The sequence below is a fragment of the Desmodus rotundus genome, chromosome 8, assembly GCF_022682495.2.
Source record: "Desmodus rotundus isolate HL8 chromosome 8, HLdesRot8A.1, whole genome shotgun sequence".
Lineage (NCBI taxonomy): Eukaryota > Metazoa > Chordata > Mammalia > Chiroptera > Phyllostomidae > Desmodus > Desmodus rotundus.
Window position 1 is genome coordinate 29,395,483 of NC_071394.1, and position 15,760 is coordinate 29,411,242.

General features: G+C 42.1%; 1 protein-coding gene across 1 annotated transcript in view; it reads right to left on the minus strand.

Moving 5' to 3' along the window:
• The window catches only part of CPQ (carboxypeptidase Q), a 399,977-nt gene that overhangs the window by 101,419 nt on the left and 282,798 nt on the right, over positions 1-15,760 (minus strand). The window contains exon 6 of the mRNA XM_053930262.2: positions 1,794-1,885. Coding sequence (XP_053786237.1) covers positions 1,794-1,885 — 92 coding nt within the window. The remainder of the gene's footprint in view (positions 1-1,793; positions 1,886-15,760) is intronic.

Genomic DNA, 15,760 nt, shown 5'->3' on the forward strand with positions numbered 1-15,760 from the left:
ATCTAAGAAAAAATTCAGTGGTTGAAGAAGTTTTGAGCCTGATTTATTGCAGTTTAAATCCATTTTTTTTTTCTTGGTGTAGATTATCAAGAATAAACATGCTTCAAACAATTCTTGAGGGATTCTGTTATTTTTAAAAATAGGGCCCAAGATTCTATAATACAGAATTTAAAATCTCCTCCTTAAAAATAATTCAGTTATGCTACCTGCCTAAAGAGAAAGTACAATACAAACTCCTAAACATAATTAATACATCCTTCTTTTTCAGGCCCTTGTTCACCTCTCAACTCCACGCTCCCACCACGGTGCAGCTTACATTTTATGCCCTAGCCATTCAGAATTCCTTCCAGTTTCTCCCTGTGCTGTGTTCTCTTTCCCTCCAGCCTTTGCACATAGTTCCCGCTACCAAGTACTTACCTCCTTCCTGCCAACTCCTTTTCCTTCATTTATCTCCGTTCAGCCTTCAGGTCTCCACTTGGATGTCATTTTTTTCCATGTATCCTATTCTGATCGCTCCCCAAAGCCAGGATAGGGGAGCTTCCTACCTCTGTCATCAATACTTTATTCTTTATCAGAACACTTCGCACAACTGAAGTGTTCTGTTAAAGCGAAGTAACAACTGAAGCTCAGTGTGCTTTAGGTGGAAATCTCAGAAAGGTTAGGGTTAATTGTCTTAATGACACTAAACCTAATGCCTAATATAGTACATGAAACGCAGTAGGTGCTCAGAAATGTTAACTGCTTGTTATGAATGACTCTCATCTGATGTTCTCGTCCACCACAACATTAGGAGATGATGCTCTGACCCACAAACCAAAGAACACTTATGTGGAATTATCTATTCTCCAGGATGAAGTGAGGCCAAAAGAACTGTAAATGGTGAAAGAATTGGGCATAAAGCATGGTTTTTCTTTGTACAATAAATAACTACATTCAGTGACCGAATTCATGAGTGAACTCATTATTCTTAAGCTCCAACTAACTGAAATAACCACAACTGAGAAAACTAATAAAACAGTCTGATTTTAATGATTTAAAATGACATGTCTGTTCCTTCCAGTCTGGAGATGCAGCAGCAGGAGCAGACCAGACCCCGTCCCTCTGTCCAGCCATCACTGCTCAGCAGCGTGCCCACTGGTTTGGAAATTCCTCCTCGACCTAACATTTGATTGCTCCAGAATACCTCTGAGCTTATACACTTTCTGCTCCCTCAAAGGTTGATCTTGACATTAATCTCCCTGTCTCCTATCTTAAATGGGGTGTTATATTTCTAATCACGATCTTCCAGTTACCTTCTTGCCTCAGGCTTCACTTTTGTCTTCTGATAGTGTCTGAAGCCCCAGGCTGCTGCCATTCCCACCACCATTATCCATGCCCTTGGCTGCCTTAAGGCCTTAGGGGTTGACTCTTAAACACCAGTGCTCCCAGGAGGGTTTAGGGCCTCAAAGTGTGGGAGTAGGCTCAGTGCGAAGAGGGAATGCCTACCTCTTACTACAATTTCTCGGCACACATGAGTGTAGCAGAAATGACAGCCTTTAAGAAAATGGCAGCACAGCAGGTGGGGTTTTTCTAAGGTCACAGACTAACGTGGAAGGCCGCAGCTCCACACCACAGCACCATCAGCTCACCAGTGCGTTTCCTTCATGGACTGGATGAAGAAGGCTTTTATAAGCGATGCTTGCGGGGGTCAGCTTACCACAAAGCACTGTTGAGAGTCTTCAGAACAACAGAGGGCATTTTTATTTACACTGTCACTACATGTGAAAATGCCCAGCAATCGTGGCTGCTCTTACCTTGTGTGACTGATAATACTGGAAAGCACCGACTCCACCCTGCTCCTCTGCAGTCCAGAGCACCAAACGTAGAGTCCTCTTTGGACGCAGCCCTGAGGAAAATAATAAAGTAAGTGACTTCTCAGTGGATTTTAACTTTTTGAAAATGGCAAGGCCTCTCCTCTGCACGCTGGGGACAGAAAGGATCCAGAGGCACACACATAGTCATCTCTTGCTGGTGAGGCTGCCAGATTCAGAGTGTGACTGACCCAGGGAAGGAGCGTCCTCATGCTGATCTCCATCAAATTCCTATAGAAAGAGGTTGTGTGAGTGCTGTCTGTGGGCCGGGAAGTGAGAGCCTCTAACCGTATCTTCATTTGGACATTCTGCCCCACCAGACTCCACGTCCAGTGGGATGTTCGTGCACATACAGAAGACGCAGTTATGAGGACTCTAGGCAGTTCATGGGGCTTCCCAATGGTTAACTGAAGCCCAATCATTGGACTCCATTTCAAGATACGGTGTGTAGGGGATTGTTTTTTATTCTAAATCCAGAGTATAGCTAGCTCCCCATGCTATTCCCAGTAATGGAATTGTTGTGAAGCAGAGGCAACGTTTATTTTTACCCACGGTTGTTTTGCTCTCCAACTTGCAAATGTAAGGTCATTCCATTAAGGTCAATGAAAATTAATTGAATGAAAATGACATTTTATTCACCTTATTGCCGCATAAACAGCTTGGTGGGAATTTCATTGACTTGAAACATACAAATTTGTATCTTGGAATGATTAAAGTCACTGACAGATCTGATATATGTAGAACCATTTTTGGGTGACAATGTCCACTCAGTAAAAGCTAACTACAAGGAAACTCTGTTTCCAAAGCTTAAAAAACATGGGACAATAATCGACTATATGTGCCAGTTCGTGACCAAGAATTAAAACCCAGTCTGATTCAGACCTCATAATGTCGTTTTGGAGGAATAACAAAGGCAGAAAAACATGAAGCGGGGCTTAAATCTTGAGAAGATCCATCCTCCAGCCTCACCACGGGGAAACCGTAGGGAAAGACTTTGAGTGGCTCCGAGATGGACACATTGCAAATCCCACGTTTATCCACACAGCACCGCCACCAAGGCACATGGCCTCCCGGGAGCAAGCTGGGCAACTGCAGCCCGGATGACAAATGTTCCTGGGACATGAAATGCTGTCCTGCCTCCTGTAGTACCAACGATGTTCTCCTTTTACAAGCCTTGTGCTAAGGAGCTGAAAAGTAGCTGCATTTTCCACTAAACTGAAGATTGTTGTGAAGCCACTTCACACTTGGACACTGTAATATAATTTAAAAAGCCCAGGTTTAGGATGCACATTGACCCAAGTTCCAATTACAGCCTGGGCAAGCCATTTCCATGCCCAATTGCTCATCGAATCCCATCAGTACTTTTAAGTCTATCTAGAATCGAACCTCTCACTTCCGCTATTACTCTGGTCCAAGCCCCCACCCTCTTCTGCCTGGATTGTTGTCATTTCCAACTGGTCTTCTGCCATAGCCTTCACCCCCTGCGGGTGAGGTTCCACACTGCACCCAGAAGGACCTTTGTTAAACTTAAACCAGATCTCTGCTCAAACACTCTAACAGCGAGAATATAAGCTTCTGGAAGGCAGGGGTCTATGTCTTTTGATTCACTGTGATGCCCCCAGTGCCTAGACTGTTGGGCACACATAAGGTGCCCAATCAATACAAATGAATCCCCAACTCGGTGTCTCACTTAGAATAAAATGCAAAGCCTTCCACCATTTCACCAGCCTCATCTCCTAAAACTGCAGCTAGTTTACTCCCCAGCAAGCTTTGAGCTGAAAAAGGCAAACAGATCTTACGAGCCCTGCTAGTGTAACTACGGGAAATTGATCTACCCAAACTTTAGATTCCTATTCTGAAAAAAAGAGAATATTCTTGGCCGATGCCATAACTATTTCACGGGGTGGTTGTGAGGACTAAATGAGATGTGAATGGATGTAAGGCAATCCTGTGTCTGGCATGTAATAGACATTTGATAAATGAACTATAAAACTACATAATGAATATCCAAGCACAGAGCACACACCTTTACCAGTAGAGAGAAGGGGAATCTAAATACTCAGCAAGGAAGTTCTATCAAAGGCATTCAAATACCTGCTGAAAAAGAACCCTGAGGTGCCCACTGCTTGCCCCAGACTCAAACCACCTGCTCGTATTCATGGCATAAACTTAAATTGTTGGAGGAAGAAATCCAATCAGTGCATCTGAAGGTCATGATCTTTGGTTTGTCTGAAAGATATGTATGTAATGTCACTTCAAAGCAAATGACATTTAGCTTGCACCATAGAAAAACATAAGACAGAATAAAGTACAGCAAATAAAAATCTGAACATTTTAAAAGCCCATGAAAAGGGGAAAACATATTTTCTTTTTACATATCTTCGCATCTATCAGCAAAACAGTACCAACACATTAAAATGGTGAAATTCTCTAAAAAAGGATAAAGAGACTGTTAGCACAGATTTAAAAAAATTAACTTTTTAAAGAAAATGCCCTGAATATCCCTACAGATTTGATGTTACACTTGAATGTCATGATCACACAGGGTTAGTCTTCACATTTCAAATCAGCCAGATGAATGATGATGCTATATTAAAATAACAAAGAAGTAATCCATTTGAAGCAAGGAGTGCTAAAGCTTCCATACAACAACAGCATAGCTGTTGGAGCACGGCTGATCCTAAAAAGGCAAACAGAGCTTCCTTTGAGCTCTTGAGAAGCTCAGTACCCATCAGCATGGAACCAGCACTTACTCCACATTCAAGGTGAAGGGTTCAGCAAACGAGGTTAGAAAACAAGTGGTTAAACAAAAACCTGACTGGGCCCCAAAGTCTCTTTCCACTTTGACATTCCCATTGTCCCTAAACTTAAAGAAATACATGGGACTTCATTCAATGACTAGATTCTGCCCCTAATACGGGGTTTGGGCCCCCAGCCTGCCTTAGTCCACACATGGGCAGCGAGGGTCACAGAAAGGGACTGGCCTTGGAATCTGAGTTCGCATTGTTTGAATTCTTGCTCTGCCATGCCTGGGGTCTGTGACTTTAGATTAGTTAGCTAACCTCTCTGACCCTCAGTTTATTCATCTATACAACAAGGAAAATGGTAACTGCCTTATGGGATTGTTAAGACGATAAAACAAGACACAGCAACTACATAACAAGGACAGTCTCTGGCACATAGTAGGTTTTCGAGAATCGTCAGCTTCTCTCTACAGCATTCCACACACTTTTAGTCTGTGCCAATAATGACCAGGACAACCTCATTCCCATAATAAGTATATTTATTCCTCGTTCCCCTTTCTTAGGAGCTATAGAACATCTTTATTTATACAGAATGCATTCCCAGCCAAGGAAAAAAAAATACAAATTTCATCTAACTTGTAGAAAAACACATAACCTCTTTCAGTATGGAATGCTCCGTCATCCCAACCTAGGGCATATCCCAGTCCAAATAAACAGGAACAGCTTCCTCACTTTAGAAGTGAGGTTGATCAGAATCCTTAGTTTCTGGATAAAGTCAAAAAGCTCAATAAATCTGAAAAATGAAAAAAGTTGAGATAAGACTACCTATATCCATCATTTTTAAATGATAAAGTTTATTTTATTGTATATCTCAAATTCAAACTAGATTTAGAAGCTAAAAATTTTAAATATATATCTGGTTGGCCAAAAAGTCCATATGTTTTTTTTCCCATAAAATAAAAGGCACATTTTTCACTTTCACCCATAACTTTTATTAATTTAGAGATTTTGAGTATGTCAGCAGTCTCCCACATGGTACAATGTCAATGGTTCTCAGTTAATGTCTCAATTCGATCACTATCAACTTCCACTGGTCTGTCCAACAATGGAGCATTGTCCAGTGAGAAATCTCCAGCATGAAACTTCACAAACCACTTTTGACATGTTTGATCAGTCACAGCGCCTTTTCCAACACAGCACAAATCTTTTTTTGCATTTTAGTTGCATTTTTACCTTACTTGAAATAATAAAGCATAATATGCCGAAAATGTTGGTAATTTTCTTCCATCTTCAATATTAAAATGGCCACACAGAAATTCACCAATTTTGATAAGTTTTTTTCAAATGCATGCTGGTATGACAGCTGTCACAACACAATCTAACAAAATGGTTTCAAATGAAGTTGAAGACAACTAAGTGCTACCAGAGCATCTTATGGAAAAAACCAAATGAACTTTTCGGCCAGCACAATAAAAACAACAATATTAAGCGAAACTAACAATGGCAGCACAGCAGTGATATGAGGTCAAAGGTAGGGATTTCATTTTGCAGTAGAACTGGGGGAAATGGCATAACTCAGGAGTGACCCCGGCTCGCAACTCCGGCCCTGGCTCTGCGGCACACAGCACTGGCCCAAGGCAAGCACACAAAACAAAGTCTTAGAACCGGAGACGAGAGGGAAGACCCCGGTCCTAGCTGGCTAGGATGCAGGTCTCACTGAAGTTTCATCAGAAAATAGGCAGTTAGTTCCCCCATGGAGGTGCACACACTGCCCAGAGATCTTTTGACCTCCTGCAATTTCTAATAAGAACCCCAAATAGCGCAGCAAACGTTTTACAGCGTCACGGTTTTCCTCTGAAGAACATAAACTGCGGATAATGTGTCAGAGTTCTGTCTTGTCTATGAAATACTGGCATAAAAATGCATTTCACTCTCATTTTATTGAGGACGGTAATAATGCTATTGGGAAAATAGTGGCTATGAGAAAAAGTGAAAACAACCTGGTTGGACTTTAGTTTTCATTACTATCAAACTTAAAGATGAGAAGGCTGAGAGCTGGCTACATTAGACTGAAAAATTGAAAAGGTCACTTGACTGTCACACTTGCACCCAGAGCAGAGCAAAGTAAATAAACTCAGATTAATCCAGCTTTTTAGATAGCTTTCCCCGATCATGAGTTCCAAAGTACACTATTACTTAACGATACGTATTGACCCAAATACGCATGTACTGCTCAGTTCCAATCCCTCCAGAACTACGCATGGGAACTATCAAAACTAGGATCTCCCTTCTGTGACCTAACTTTGCAGAGAAAATACAACTTTCTCTTACAGTAAATTACTCATTTTCCATATAAATGCACTAGTTCACAAGTACATTTATTGTCCAGCTCTCTTTTATTAACGGCTCAGAAGAAAGTGCCTACACTTAGAGAGCTCTGTTCCTGCAATAAACTTCACTAATATCAGTGTAGTATCTGAGTAATAGAATAAATAATCTCACATTAACATACAAATTGAATGAGAAGAGGCAGGAAGCATAGATTCAATACATGGGTTTGGTGGAAATACTATTTCCACCTTAGGCAAGTTACCTAATTTGTTATTTACTATTAAGCCCATTATCATTGCTTTTTAAAAAAAATAGTGAGTATGATTAGACAAAGATTAATTATTATAGTGAAGTAAATTGCAACTATTTCTCTTTATAGGCAGGAACAGAAAATCACTTAAGAAAATCTCTTGTTCTTAGAAGAATTATTTGGATCTTTCTTAGTTATGTAGACATAAAGCAAATAGGCACTTTCGGGGGGCACTCGGGCAGGGCAAAAAACTTTTTAAAAACTCCATTTTGCACCTCTTGAGCCCTCCAGACGAACAACTGGACTCTGGGCAGGAGGCAAATAGAAATCGGTGTGTAAAAGGGGCACAGGGTCTTCTGGGAGGAAAGTCCCAGTGTCCTCACCCCTGCACCCTTGGATTGTGGGCGGGGAACTAGCGAACCATTGGCACAGGGTGACAATCACTAAGGTCCCGGAGAGGGAAGGCCCCGGAAACTGCTGATGAAGGGCAGAGTCTGGCTGTGGACCTGGGCTCAGCACTGTGGCCTAAGGTTCTAGGGGAAGGAAGGGCTAACTTCAGCCTAGCATTTGGCCATCTCCAGAGGCTCCTCCAGATCCAGCAATTCTGGCACAGAGGTTGTGATTTAGGGAACAACAGCTGAGGAGAGCAATGGAAATGAAGGGAGCTGCAACCTTGTTGCCCAAATGGGCGCTGCCGTGACCTAGGGGCGCAAACGTGCAGCAGCCACACGGCCCAGCAGTCACACGCAGACCCAGGTGCGGGTTTCTAGAGGAGGGCTGGCCTATTCAGCCTGAGTCAAGTCCCGGCATTCACCAACGGTCCAGAGGCAGTAGCGGGGGGGGTGGGGGGGGGGGTGGGGGGGGTGGGCGGGGTGAGGGGGTGCTTTGATTTTTTTTCACATGAAAACAATACATATCCTTTCGAATTTAAATTGAAAACTACGAAAAACAGTAAAAATTTAGAAAACAATAACCTATTAGTATATTGTTATATTTCCTTATAATTTTTGAATGTGTATATTTGTATACATGTACATAAACAGTGACATTTTATATACAGTTTCACACTGGCTTTTCTGTTTAAAATCATGGTATATATGGACTTCACCTATTATAATCACTAATTTCCAAGAAATTATTATTTTAGTGATTTCCTTATAATTGAACATTTAAGATTCTTATCCTTAGGATAAGTTCTTAAAAGTAGAAATACTGAACCTAGGTAGTTTAAACATTTTTGAGGCTCTTGAAGCATGTCACTATGCCACTTTAAATTGGTAAAGAAGGGTTACCAATTTATATTCCCACCAACAATCTATGAGAACATTCACTTCTACTTACATGTGAAATTTTTAATCTTAACTCCTTTGTTTTGATGTATGCCAATATACTATATCTATTTTTCTCTGTACTAGATTCTACTCATTTTCAGCCAAAGTAATTATACACATAAACACCCAATCTTTAGTATTTTTTTTTAGTTGATTGAGACAAATGTTATGTTTTTATCTGGTATATGACTAGAGTTAAACTCTGTGCATTTTTTTCATTTATTTAGATTGCTTGATAGTAGGGCTCTTCCATCCATGTATTTCGAGGATAACGTCAGTATCATGTATGGGTCAGAAGCCTGCTCTAGTTGGCATTATTTTTTTAGTTGGCATTTTAAAACATATGATTTCCCTATCGTTACTTAGATGTTGTTTTATCTGCAAAGAGAAATTGAGAAGCCTGATTAATGATAGACTTGAACTCTGAGTCACACTTCTGTTAAGAGTTCTACGTTGCAAAAATATCAAATATAGAGAGTTTAACGGTACAATTTTTAAGAAAATGATAGCAAGTGCAGTACAAGTACCAAGACTTCGCTAACAAATTCACGTTCACCGATATGGTTCTTTAAATTTCATTTCTTGTGAAGATCATACTGTGTGAGGAAGAACGGATGTGTCTGTACTTGAATCAGGGATTATCAGAAAGTAGCAATCTCCAACAAGCATCGGGGATGAGAAAATGTCTGGGACCCCTTTTCGACGCGAAGCAGCAGATGTAAAGCCTAAGTTGTGTTATAAGGGAGGGACATCATTACGCTGCTTCTGTTAACTCGTTCAAGGCTCCTTTCTGGGGTTATAGTGGGTAAGATGTTTGCTACAGCTTTAAAGGTTTTCCTTGTGGGTATAAAATTAGTTATGAAGGGGTGCTGACCAGGTGGCTCATTTGGTTGGAGTGTTGTCCCGATGTGCCAAGGTTGTGGGTTCGATCCCCAGTCGGGGCACATACAAGAAGCAACTAATAAATGCACAAATGAGTGGAAAAACAAACTGATGTCTCTCTCTCTCTCAAATCAATACATAAAAATTAGTTATGAAGTTATCTAAACTTGTTTTTGACCAATAATAATTATAACTTTTATTCTTGGTTTTAAGTTTAGATTTTTAGACAACAGCCCATTTGGCAGTATCAATACATGTTGCAATCAGTTTTAAATGGAAACCTCGTCTTCCTGAGCATTGCTTCATTCGCAGCTCCCAGCAATTGCTGGATGCTCTTGCTAAGGGAAAATCTCTCCGTGCAAAGGATAAGATAATCAAGATGTCTCTGGTGCTTTCCCCTGCTTTCCATTCTGACTGTGGCTTTAAGCCCTTCAAATTGCTGCAGCTGACACCTGAACTGCTTCCTCCAGCCCTCTCTGAGTAACTACCTGCTGCCAGATTCATTTCCGTGGAAATCTTTGATTACTGCTTATCCTCTATAGTCTTAGTCTGCCTCTAAACTTCTGTGACTATGCATTTCTATCAGAAAAACAGTTTGGAGCACTCATCCTCACATATGTATATTTATGTATAAATGACATGCATGCAATATTGTCAACATACATAGTAAATATTAGTAAAATGGATTCCTTTTTTTAGAATAAAAATAGATAAAGAATAAATATTTTCCTATTCCCGAATGGTGGTCCTATACAGTGCCTGGCTTTGGAGGCCACTGGTCTACAGCTCGGAGTCTGTCCTCTCCCCTGTGCCATTCCAGGTCGTATGCAGATTGGTTTCAGTCTGTCCCTCCAATGACGCCCCTTCCCAAAGCATCATTCCCAGGTAAATTTGTCCAATTTCCAAAAGTGACAAAGTGACAAGAATATGGCCTGTAGATGGTTGAGCAAATGCTCTGGTCAGTAGGGGTGAGAGCTGGGGCTGATGCGAAGATGGGGGTTTTCTAGGCTGATGGAGAGAAGCAATCAAGGCCCTAAGACATTTGGAAGCTGAATAACACTGGAATGTCCAGATTCAGAGCAAATAAGTCCAAATGTAAATATGCTAATTTTTGTGTTAACAATAAATCCTGTTGGAAAACAGAAATTCACAGAAACATTGTAGGGATATCGAGCTCTTCCATGGGAAACAGATTTTTCTGAACATCGAGCTTTCACTATTCTCTGCAGAGAGGGAGATTACCCCAGAGGGACAATTGTAGTTGAGTTTAGGAAGAGATTTGGAGGGCGAGCAGAAAGATGATCAAGGACCAGACTGGTGGAGAGCAATTACATAACAGCGGAAGTATGTACAGTCCCGCTGATACTGTGTTAGAGACAACTGGCCAATGGTGGGGGGAGGTGAGGCTGGAGAGAGAAGCAAACAGGATTTACTGGGTGCTTACCACTATGCCAGACACTGTGCTAAATTGTGTCCAGACATTATCTCACTTAATTTGCACAATAATCCTTCATACTGGCAGTACTAGAATACCTGGGAGTATTATCCCCAAGTTACAGATAAAACAAAGACTGAAAGTGCTAGAGGCTGCACATAAATACAGAATTGGTGTTTTTGTTTTGTTTTTTGTTTTTTTTTTACCCCAGTGCCTGTGCCTTTTCAACTAGACCACCCTGACTCAGGCCTCGTTACAACGACAACATCCTCTGACACACAACACACAAAGTTAGTTTAGGGCAGGCACGGAAAGGCATAGGTGGCCAAAGAGGCTGAACTACAGTGACAGTGAGGGGGTAACTGGGCTGCTCTCTAGTGTGTGCTTCACTGCGTCGGCCATGTGCAGAGTCATCGGGGCTCAGTCATGAGGCACGGTCATGGCAGAGGACAGGGCCTGTTTTCAAGAGTTCCTATGCATTTCCAATAGGACCCCACCTTCTAACCCCCTCCTCAAATTCCCAGTGCAATCTTCCCCAGGAACACAGGGACTGACCTAAACACAAAGTGTGGGAAGAAAAAAGCAGTACAGAGGCAGACACGAAGCATAACGCAGTAAATCAAACTCCACCAGCCTGCTACTTGCAGGTCGCAGAAATCACACGAATTACACTGTGGGCTGAGGGCCTGGAGGAGCACTGTCCCCTTGTGCCACTGCATGCCATGAGTGGCACTCCGATGAAAGTCTCACCTTCTGTTATAATTGAGAGGGCTTATTCCCTCACGTGGCTTAATGAATGAATAAATGAACGGAGAGAGAGAGAGAGAGAGAGAGAGAGAGAGAGAAAGAGAGAGAGAGAGAGAGAAGGAAGGGGAAGGGAGGGGAGGGAGGAAGGAAGAAGGAATGAAAGAAAGAAAATTAATTAAGAATTAAAAAATCCTGAGAGTAAAATGACTCAGATACAGATGATATAGACATTTTTAAATCCCATTTCAAATGGTGAAATCCAGATGGTAAATTGTGTTTCCTTTTAAAGAATAAATAGAATAAAGAACACCTTTTTTTAGTAGATAAATTATTCTTTACAGAGAAGTGGGAGATCATAAATAGCAATGTCATAAACTCAAGGAAAGATGTGGACACCTTATGCTGTCTCTTCTTGCACCTCCTCCCAACAGCTTCTACAATAAAGAAAAATCAGACGTGACATGGGAGGAAGAGAGGTGGAAAGTGTCTAAGACTAAGTAGAAAGAAGGCTGGGACCTGTGGAACACAGAATTCAAGAACCCAGAGATGGAGGTGCTCATCTGGCCCCACACTCCGAGGCACCAGGACATGCACTGTGAGTGCTGGGAGACTCAGCACCGGGCTGAGGCAGGCAGGAAGCAAGTGCCCAGGGTTGATCTGGTGGGGCCCAAGCGCTTGGCTGCAGAGAGACAGCCAATGCAGAGTGACTGGGAAGGCTTCACCTTGGATGGTAAGCACGCATTGTGCAAAGGACCAGGTGGTCTCCAAAGCCAGGGGACACAGAAAGGGCAGTATGTGGCCCAGACCTGAAAGTCAAGGTTAGGATGAGAAGAAGCACTTATGTGAGAAATACAAACCAGACAGACTTCCAAGGTATCATGAGAAGAATTGATGGCGCAGAAGAACACTAATTAGAGGATAGAGATGTTTGCTAATGAGGTGTAGTAAAAAGAGAGCTAGTGTTTACTGAGTGACTACTTTGTGCTCAGGAAATACACTAAGAACTTTATGTACATTAATTCTTTTAATTTTTTTCAACTGATCCATGCTGGAGCACAAGGATGTGAGCATTTCACAGATCAAAAAACTGAGGCTTAGGGAAGTGAAGCAACTCACTCATGGTCACATATTTGGAGTATGTCCAGAAGGTATCCAGCCATGTAATATGCATAATAGAGACATTCACTGAAGAAGATACAAGACACGTGAAACATTGTACACAGGACAATGACTCCTCAGTCCCCTTCAAAGTAGGCGCCTTGGGACCTAACACAGTTCTCCCAATCATCTTAGCTGCACTGTCGTATTTTCCTGAATCTTATTGACAGTCTGAAATCTCTTCCCTTTCAAAGGTGATTTTAGTTTAGGGAAAAGCCAGAAGTTGCAGGGCACCAAATCTGGGCTGTATGGGGCTGAGTCACCTGAGTGATTTGATGTTTTGTCAAAAAAACTCTGCACAAGACATGATACATGAACAGGTTTGTTGTTGTGATGAAGCTGCCAACCACCAGTTGCCCATAGCTGTGGCCTTCTGAATCATCTGAATAGTTTCTATGGAGGAATGTTCAAGCTTAATGCAAAAGTTGTTGCAGATTTGTTGCTCTACTCGCTCAGTCATTTTGAGTGCAATGGCCACACAGTACACATGCTCACTCACTGAGGGGCATCTACCGCCCCCACTGACTAGTACAGTGAAGTCATCATTGTCCACACATGTGCATTCCAGCCCACTCTCTTAGGCTGCCAGGTTACGTGGATATTCCCCAAACCATTCTTGTTATATTAGCAATGGCTGGACCTTTTCCTGGACATACCTCATGCAATAACAGCATAATCAGGACTTGAACCCACGTCCTTTTAATCCCTAAACTCACGGATCAAGTCTCCACTTCTCTCAGTGAGCCCAGCACACTGGTGTTGACTCACGTGGGAATTAGGCCTGTTGGAGATGGGCACAGACATCTGATGAAGATGATAACAGAGGAAATCAAGTGATACACACTCACCAAATTCCAAAGACAAAAGTAGGATCTCCGCCAGGCACAAAACTGAAAAGAGGGGAACCCCTTCCAAGAGCTGCTCTCTTGGTATTGGGTTTACTCTGGCCACGAGTTGAAGGCACATTTGTACACACTTGGATAAACAGACAGCCTACATTGTCCAAGCATAAATCGACACATTATTACAGAGTCCACTGGGCTGTCCATCCCAGCTTCCCAGCTCTCCTTGGCTTCCCTCTCCATCATATTGCTTAATTCTATCTCAAGGAACAGGGGAACAATAGCACAAAATATCAAATTATTCTAGGCAAATAATTAAAAAAAATTTTTCAAATGACAACTGGTATTAAAGAGGTTTTAAAAAAGGGAGATGTTGGGTCACTTCCTCAAGGCTTGAACTCCACAAGGACCTAAAAAGAGAGGATGGTTCACTACCCCAATATTCCAGCCAGACACATGTTCAAATGTTCTGTGTGGTAACAGTGTTGATTCACTCCGTTTTGAGCCTTGAACCTGGAGTCCTCTGAGTCAACTGCCTAACCTGATCTTCGCCAGACTATTTTACTATTTCAACATTAAATAACAGCACCAGAGTGAGTCTCTTAGTGCCTTGCAGGCCATGGGCATTAACTGTTAAATAACAAGACTTACCCCAGTGTTTCACAGCCTCCTCCTTTATAGTATTCTAACTGTTGCTTCGTTCTCCCGAGGTTCCCGAATAAAGAAAAACAGCCTGTTCTTTATCATAAGCACTAACGATGTCCTGTCCTACCTAGAAAATGCATGTCCCTGTCCAGAGTCAAGTTTATTTCAAGAATTAGATCCCCTCAGACTGTACAGCATCACTGTGTTCTGGCTGCCTGTGTTGTCTGGAGAAATCACCATCTACTCTGAAAATTCACACACATCTGTCATTTTAGAAATAGTCCTTTGCTTTCTCTTTTGAGTAAGTAAAGAATTTTTCTAGGGACAGTGTCAAACAGTCCCATGATCGCTCCCATTTCCTTACATTAATCATTATCTTCCATTACCGGGCTACAGACCTCGTCAGTTTTGAAAACAGCCTCTTTCGGGAAAACAAACTAGGAGTCAGGAGACAAGTTCTCCCGTGTGCCACTCGTGTGTATCACTTTATTCTAGGCCGTTACCTGGGGCATTTCTGCAGGGTGGGCCCGCTTCCAGCAACTGCCAAGGGCATTGTGGGAAGACATTAGCACTCAAAGATCTGGCTGAAAAAAAAAAAAAAAAAAAAACCCCACCACACAGCTTCTGTTAAAACAGCTGGATGCCAAAAATTAAGCCACACAGAAAACTTGTGTAAAACTCCAAATGGAATGGAAGGTTGTCTCTCTCTTAATGGAAGCTCCTGTCATTCCAGAACCAGCTGTTAAAGGCACGGGTATACTCGGGACCTACATGGAGTGCTATAGAAGGAACTCTTCAAGCGAAAAAAATTGGGGGCTGGTGGAGGCAGGATTGGGAGCAATAGTGTGCTTTTTAATGACTGAGTCTAGATATGCTTTCCTTTGGTTTTCTTTCATGTGTCTTCATAAAGCATTTTTCATGCTCTCCTGCTATGTTGTAGTAGCTTCCCCCCAATACTTAGGTCGCCAAACTAAAAAGAATCTCTGCCTCCACGTGGTCTATTTAGTTGAAAGACAGGTTTCAACTATTCCACACAGGAAAATGAGCCAGCACCTGCCACAGAAGTCATGTAACAAAAGGCTCCCTTCAGAGCCTGTCCATTTCCAGGCCCTGCTGCCCCCTGACCAGGTACGTCGGCTCCCCACGCACTTGGGTCCTCCAGCTGCCAGCGAGGTTGGTGGCATAACAGGTCAGGGATCCAGCAGTATTTACTCTTTAGTAAATATTTCATTTTTATTACCTTTTCTTGTTTATTCCCAGGGGTTTCTAAGAAAGGGAGACACACAGTAACAACCAACTTTTATGGGATAGAATCAGCTGAACTGCAACTTGGACTAAGAAACCAGAGCTGCAATTTTTTAAACAGGACAAATATTTAGGAGACAACAAATGTGCTTTTTGTACACACGACCATCCTATTTACTGACTATAACAGATACAGTGGGGTAACAGACCCCAATGGGAGTCTGTTGGATCCTTGCTGGATTCAAGCTCTGGACACCCCTTTTGGGTCAGGTTTGGGCAAATCTAAGAAACAGCAGACCA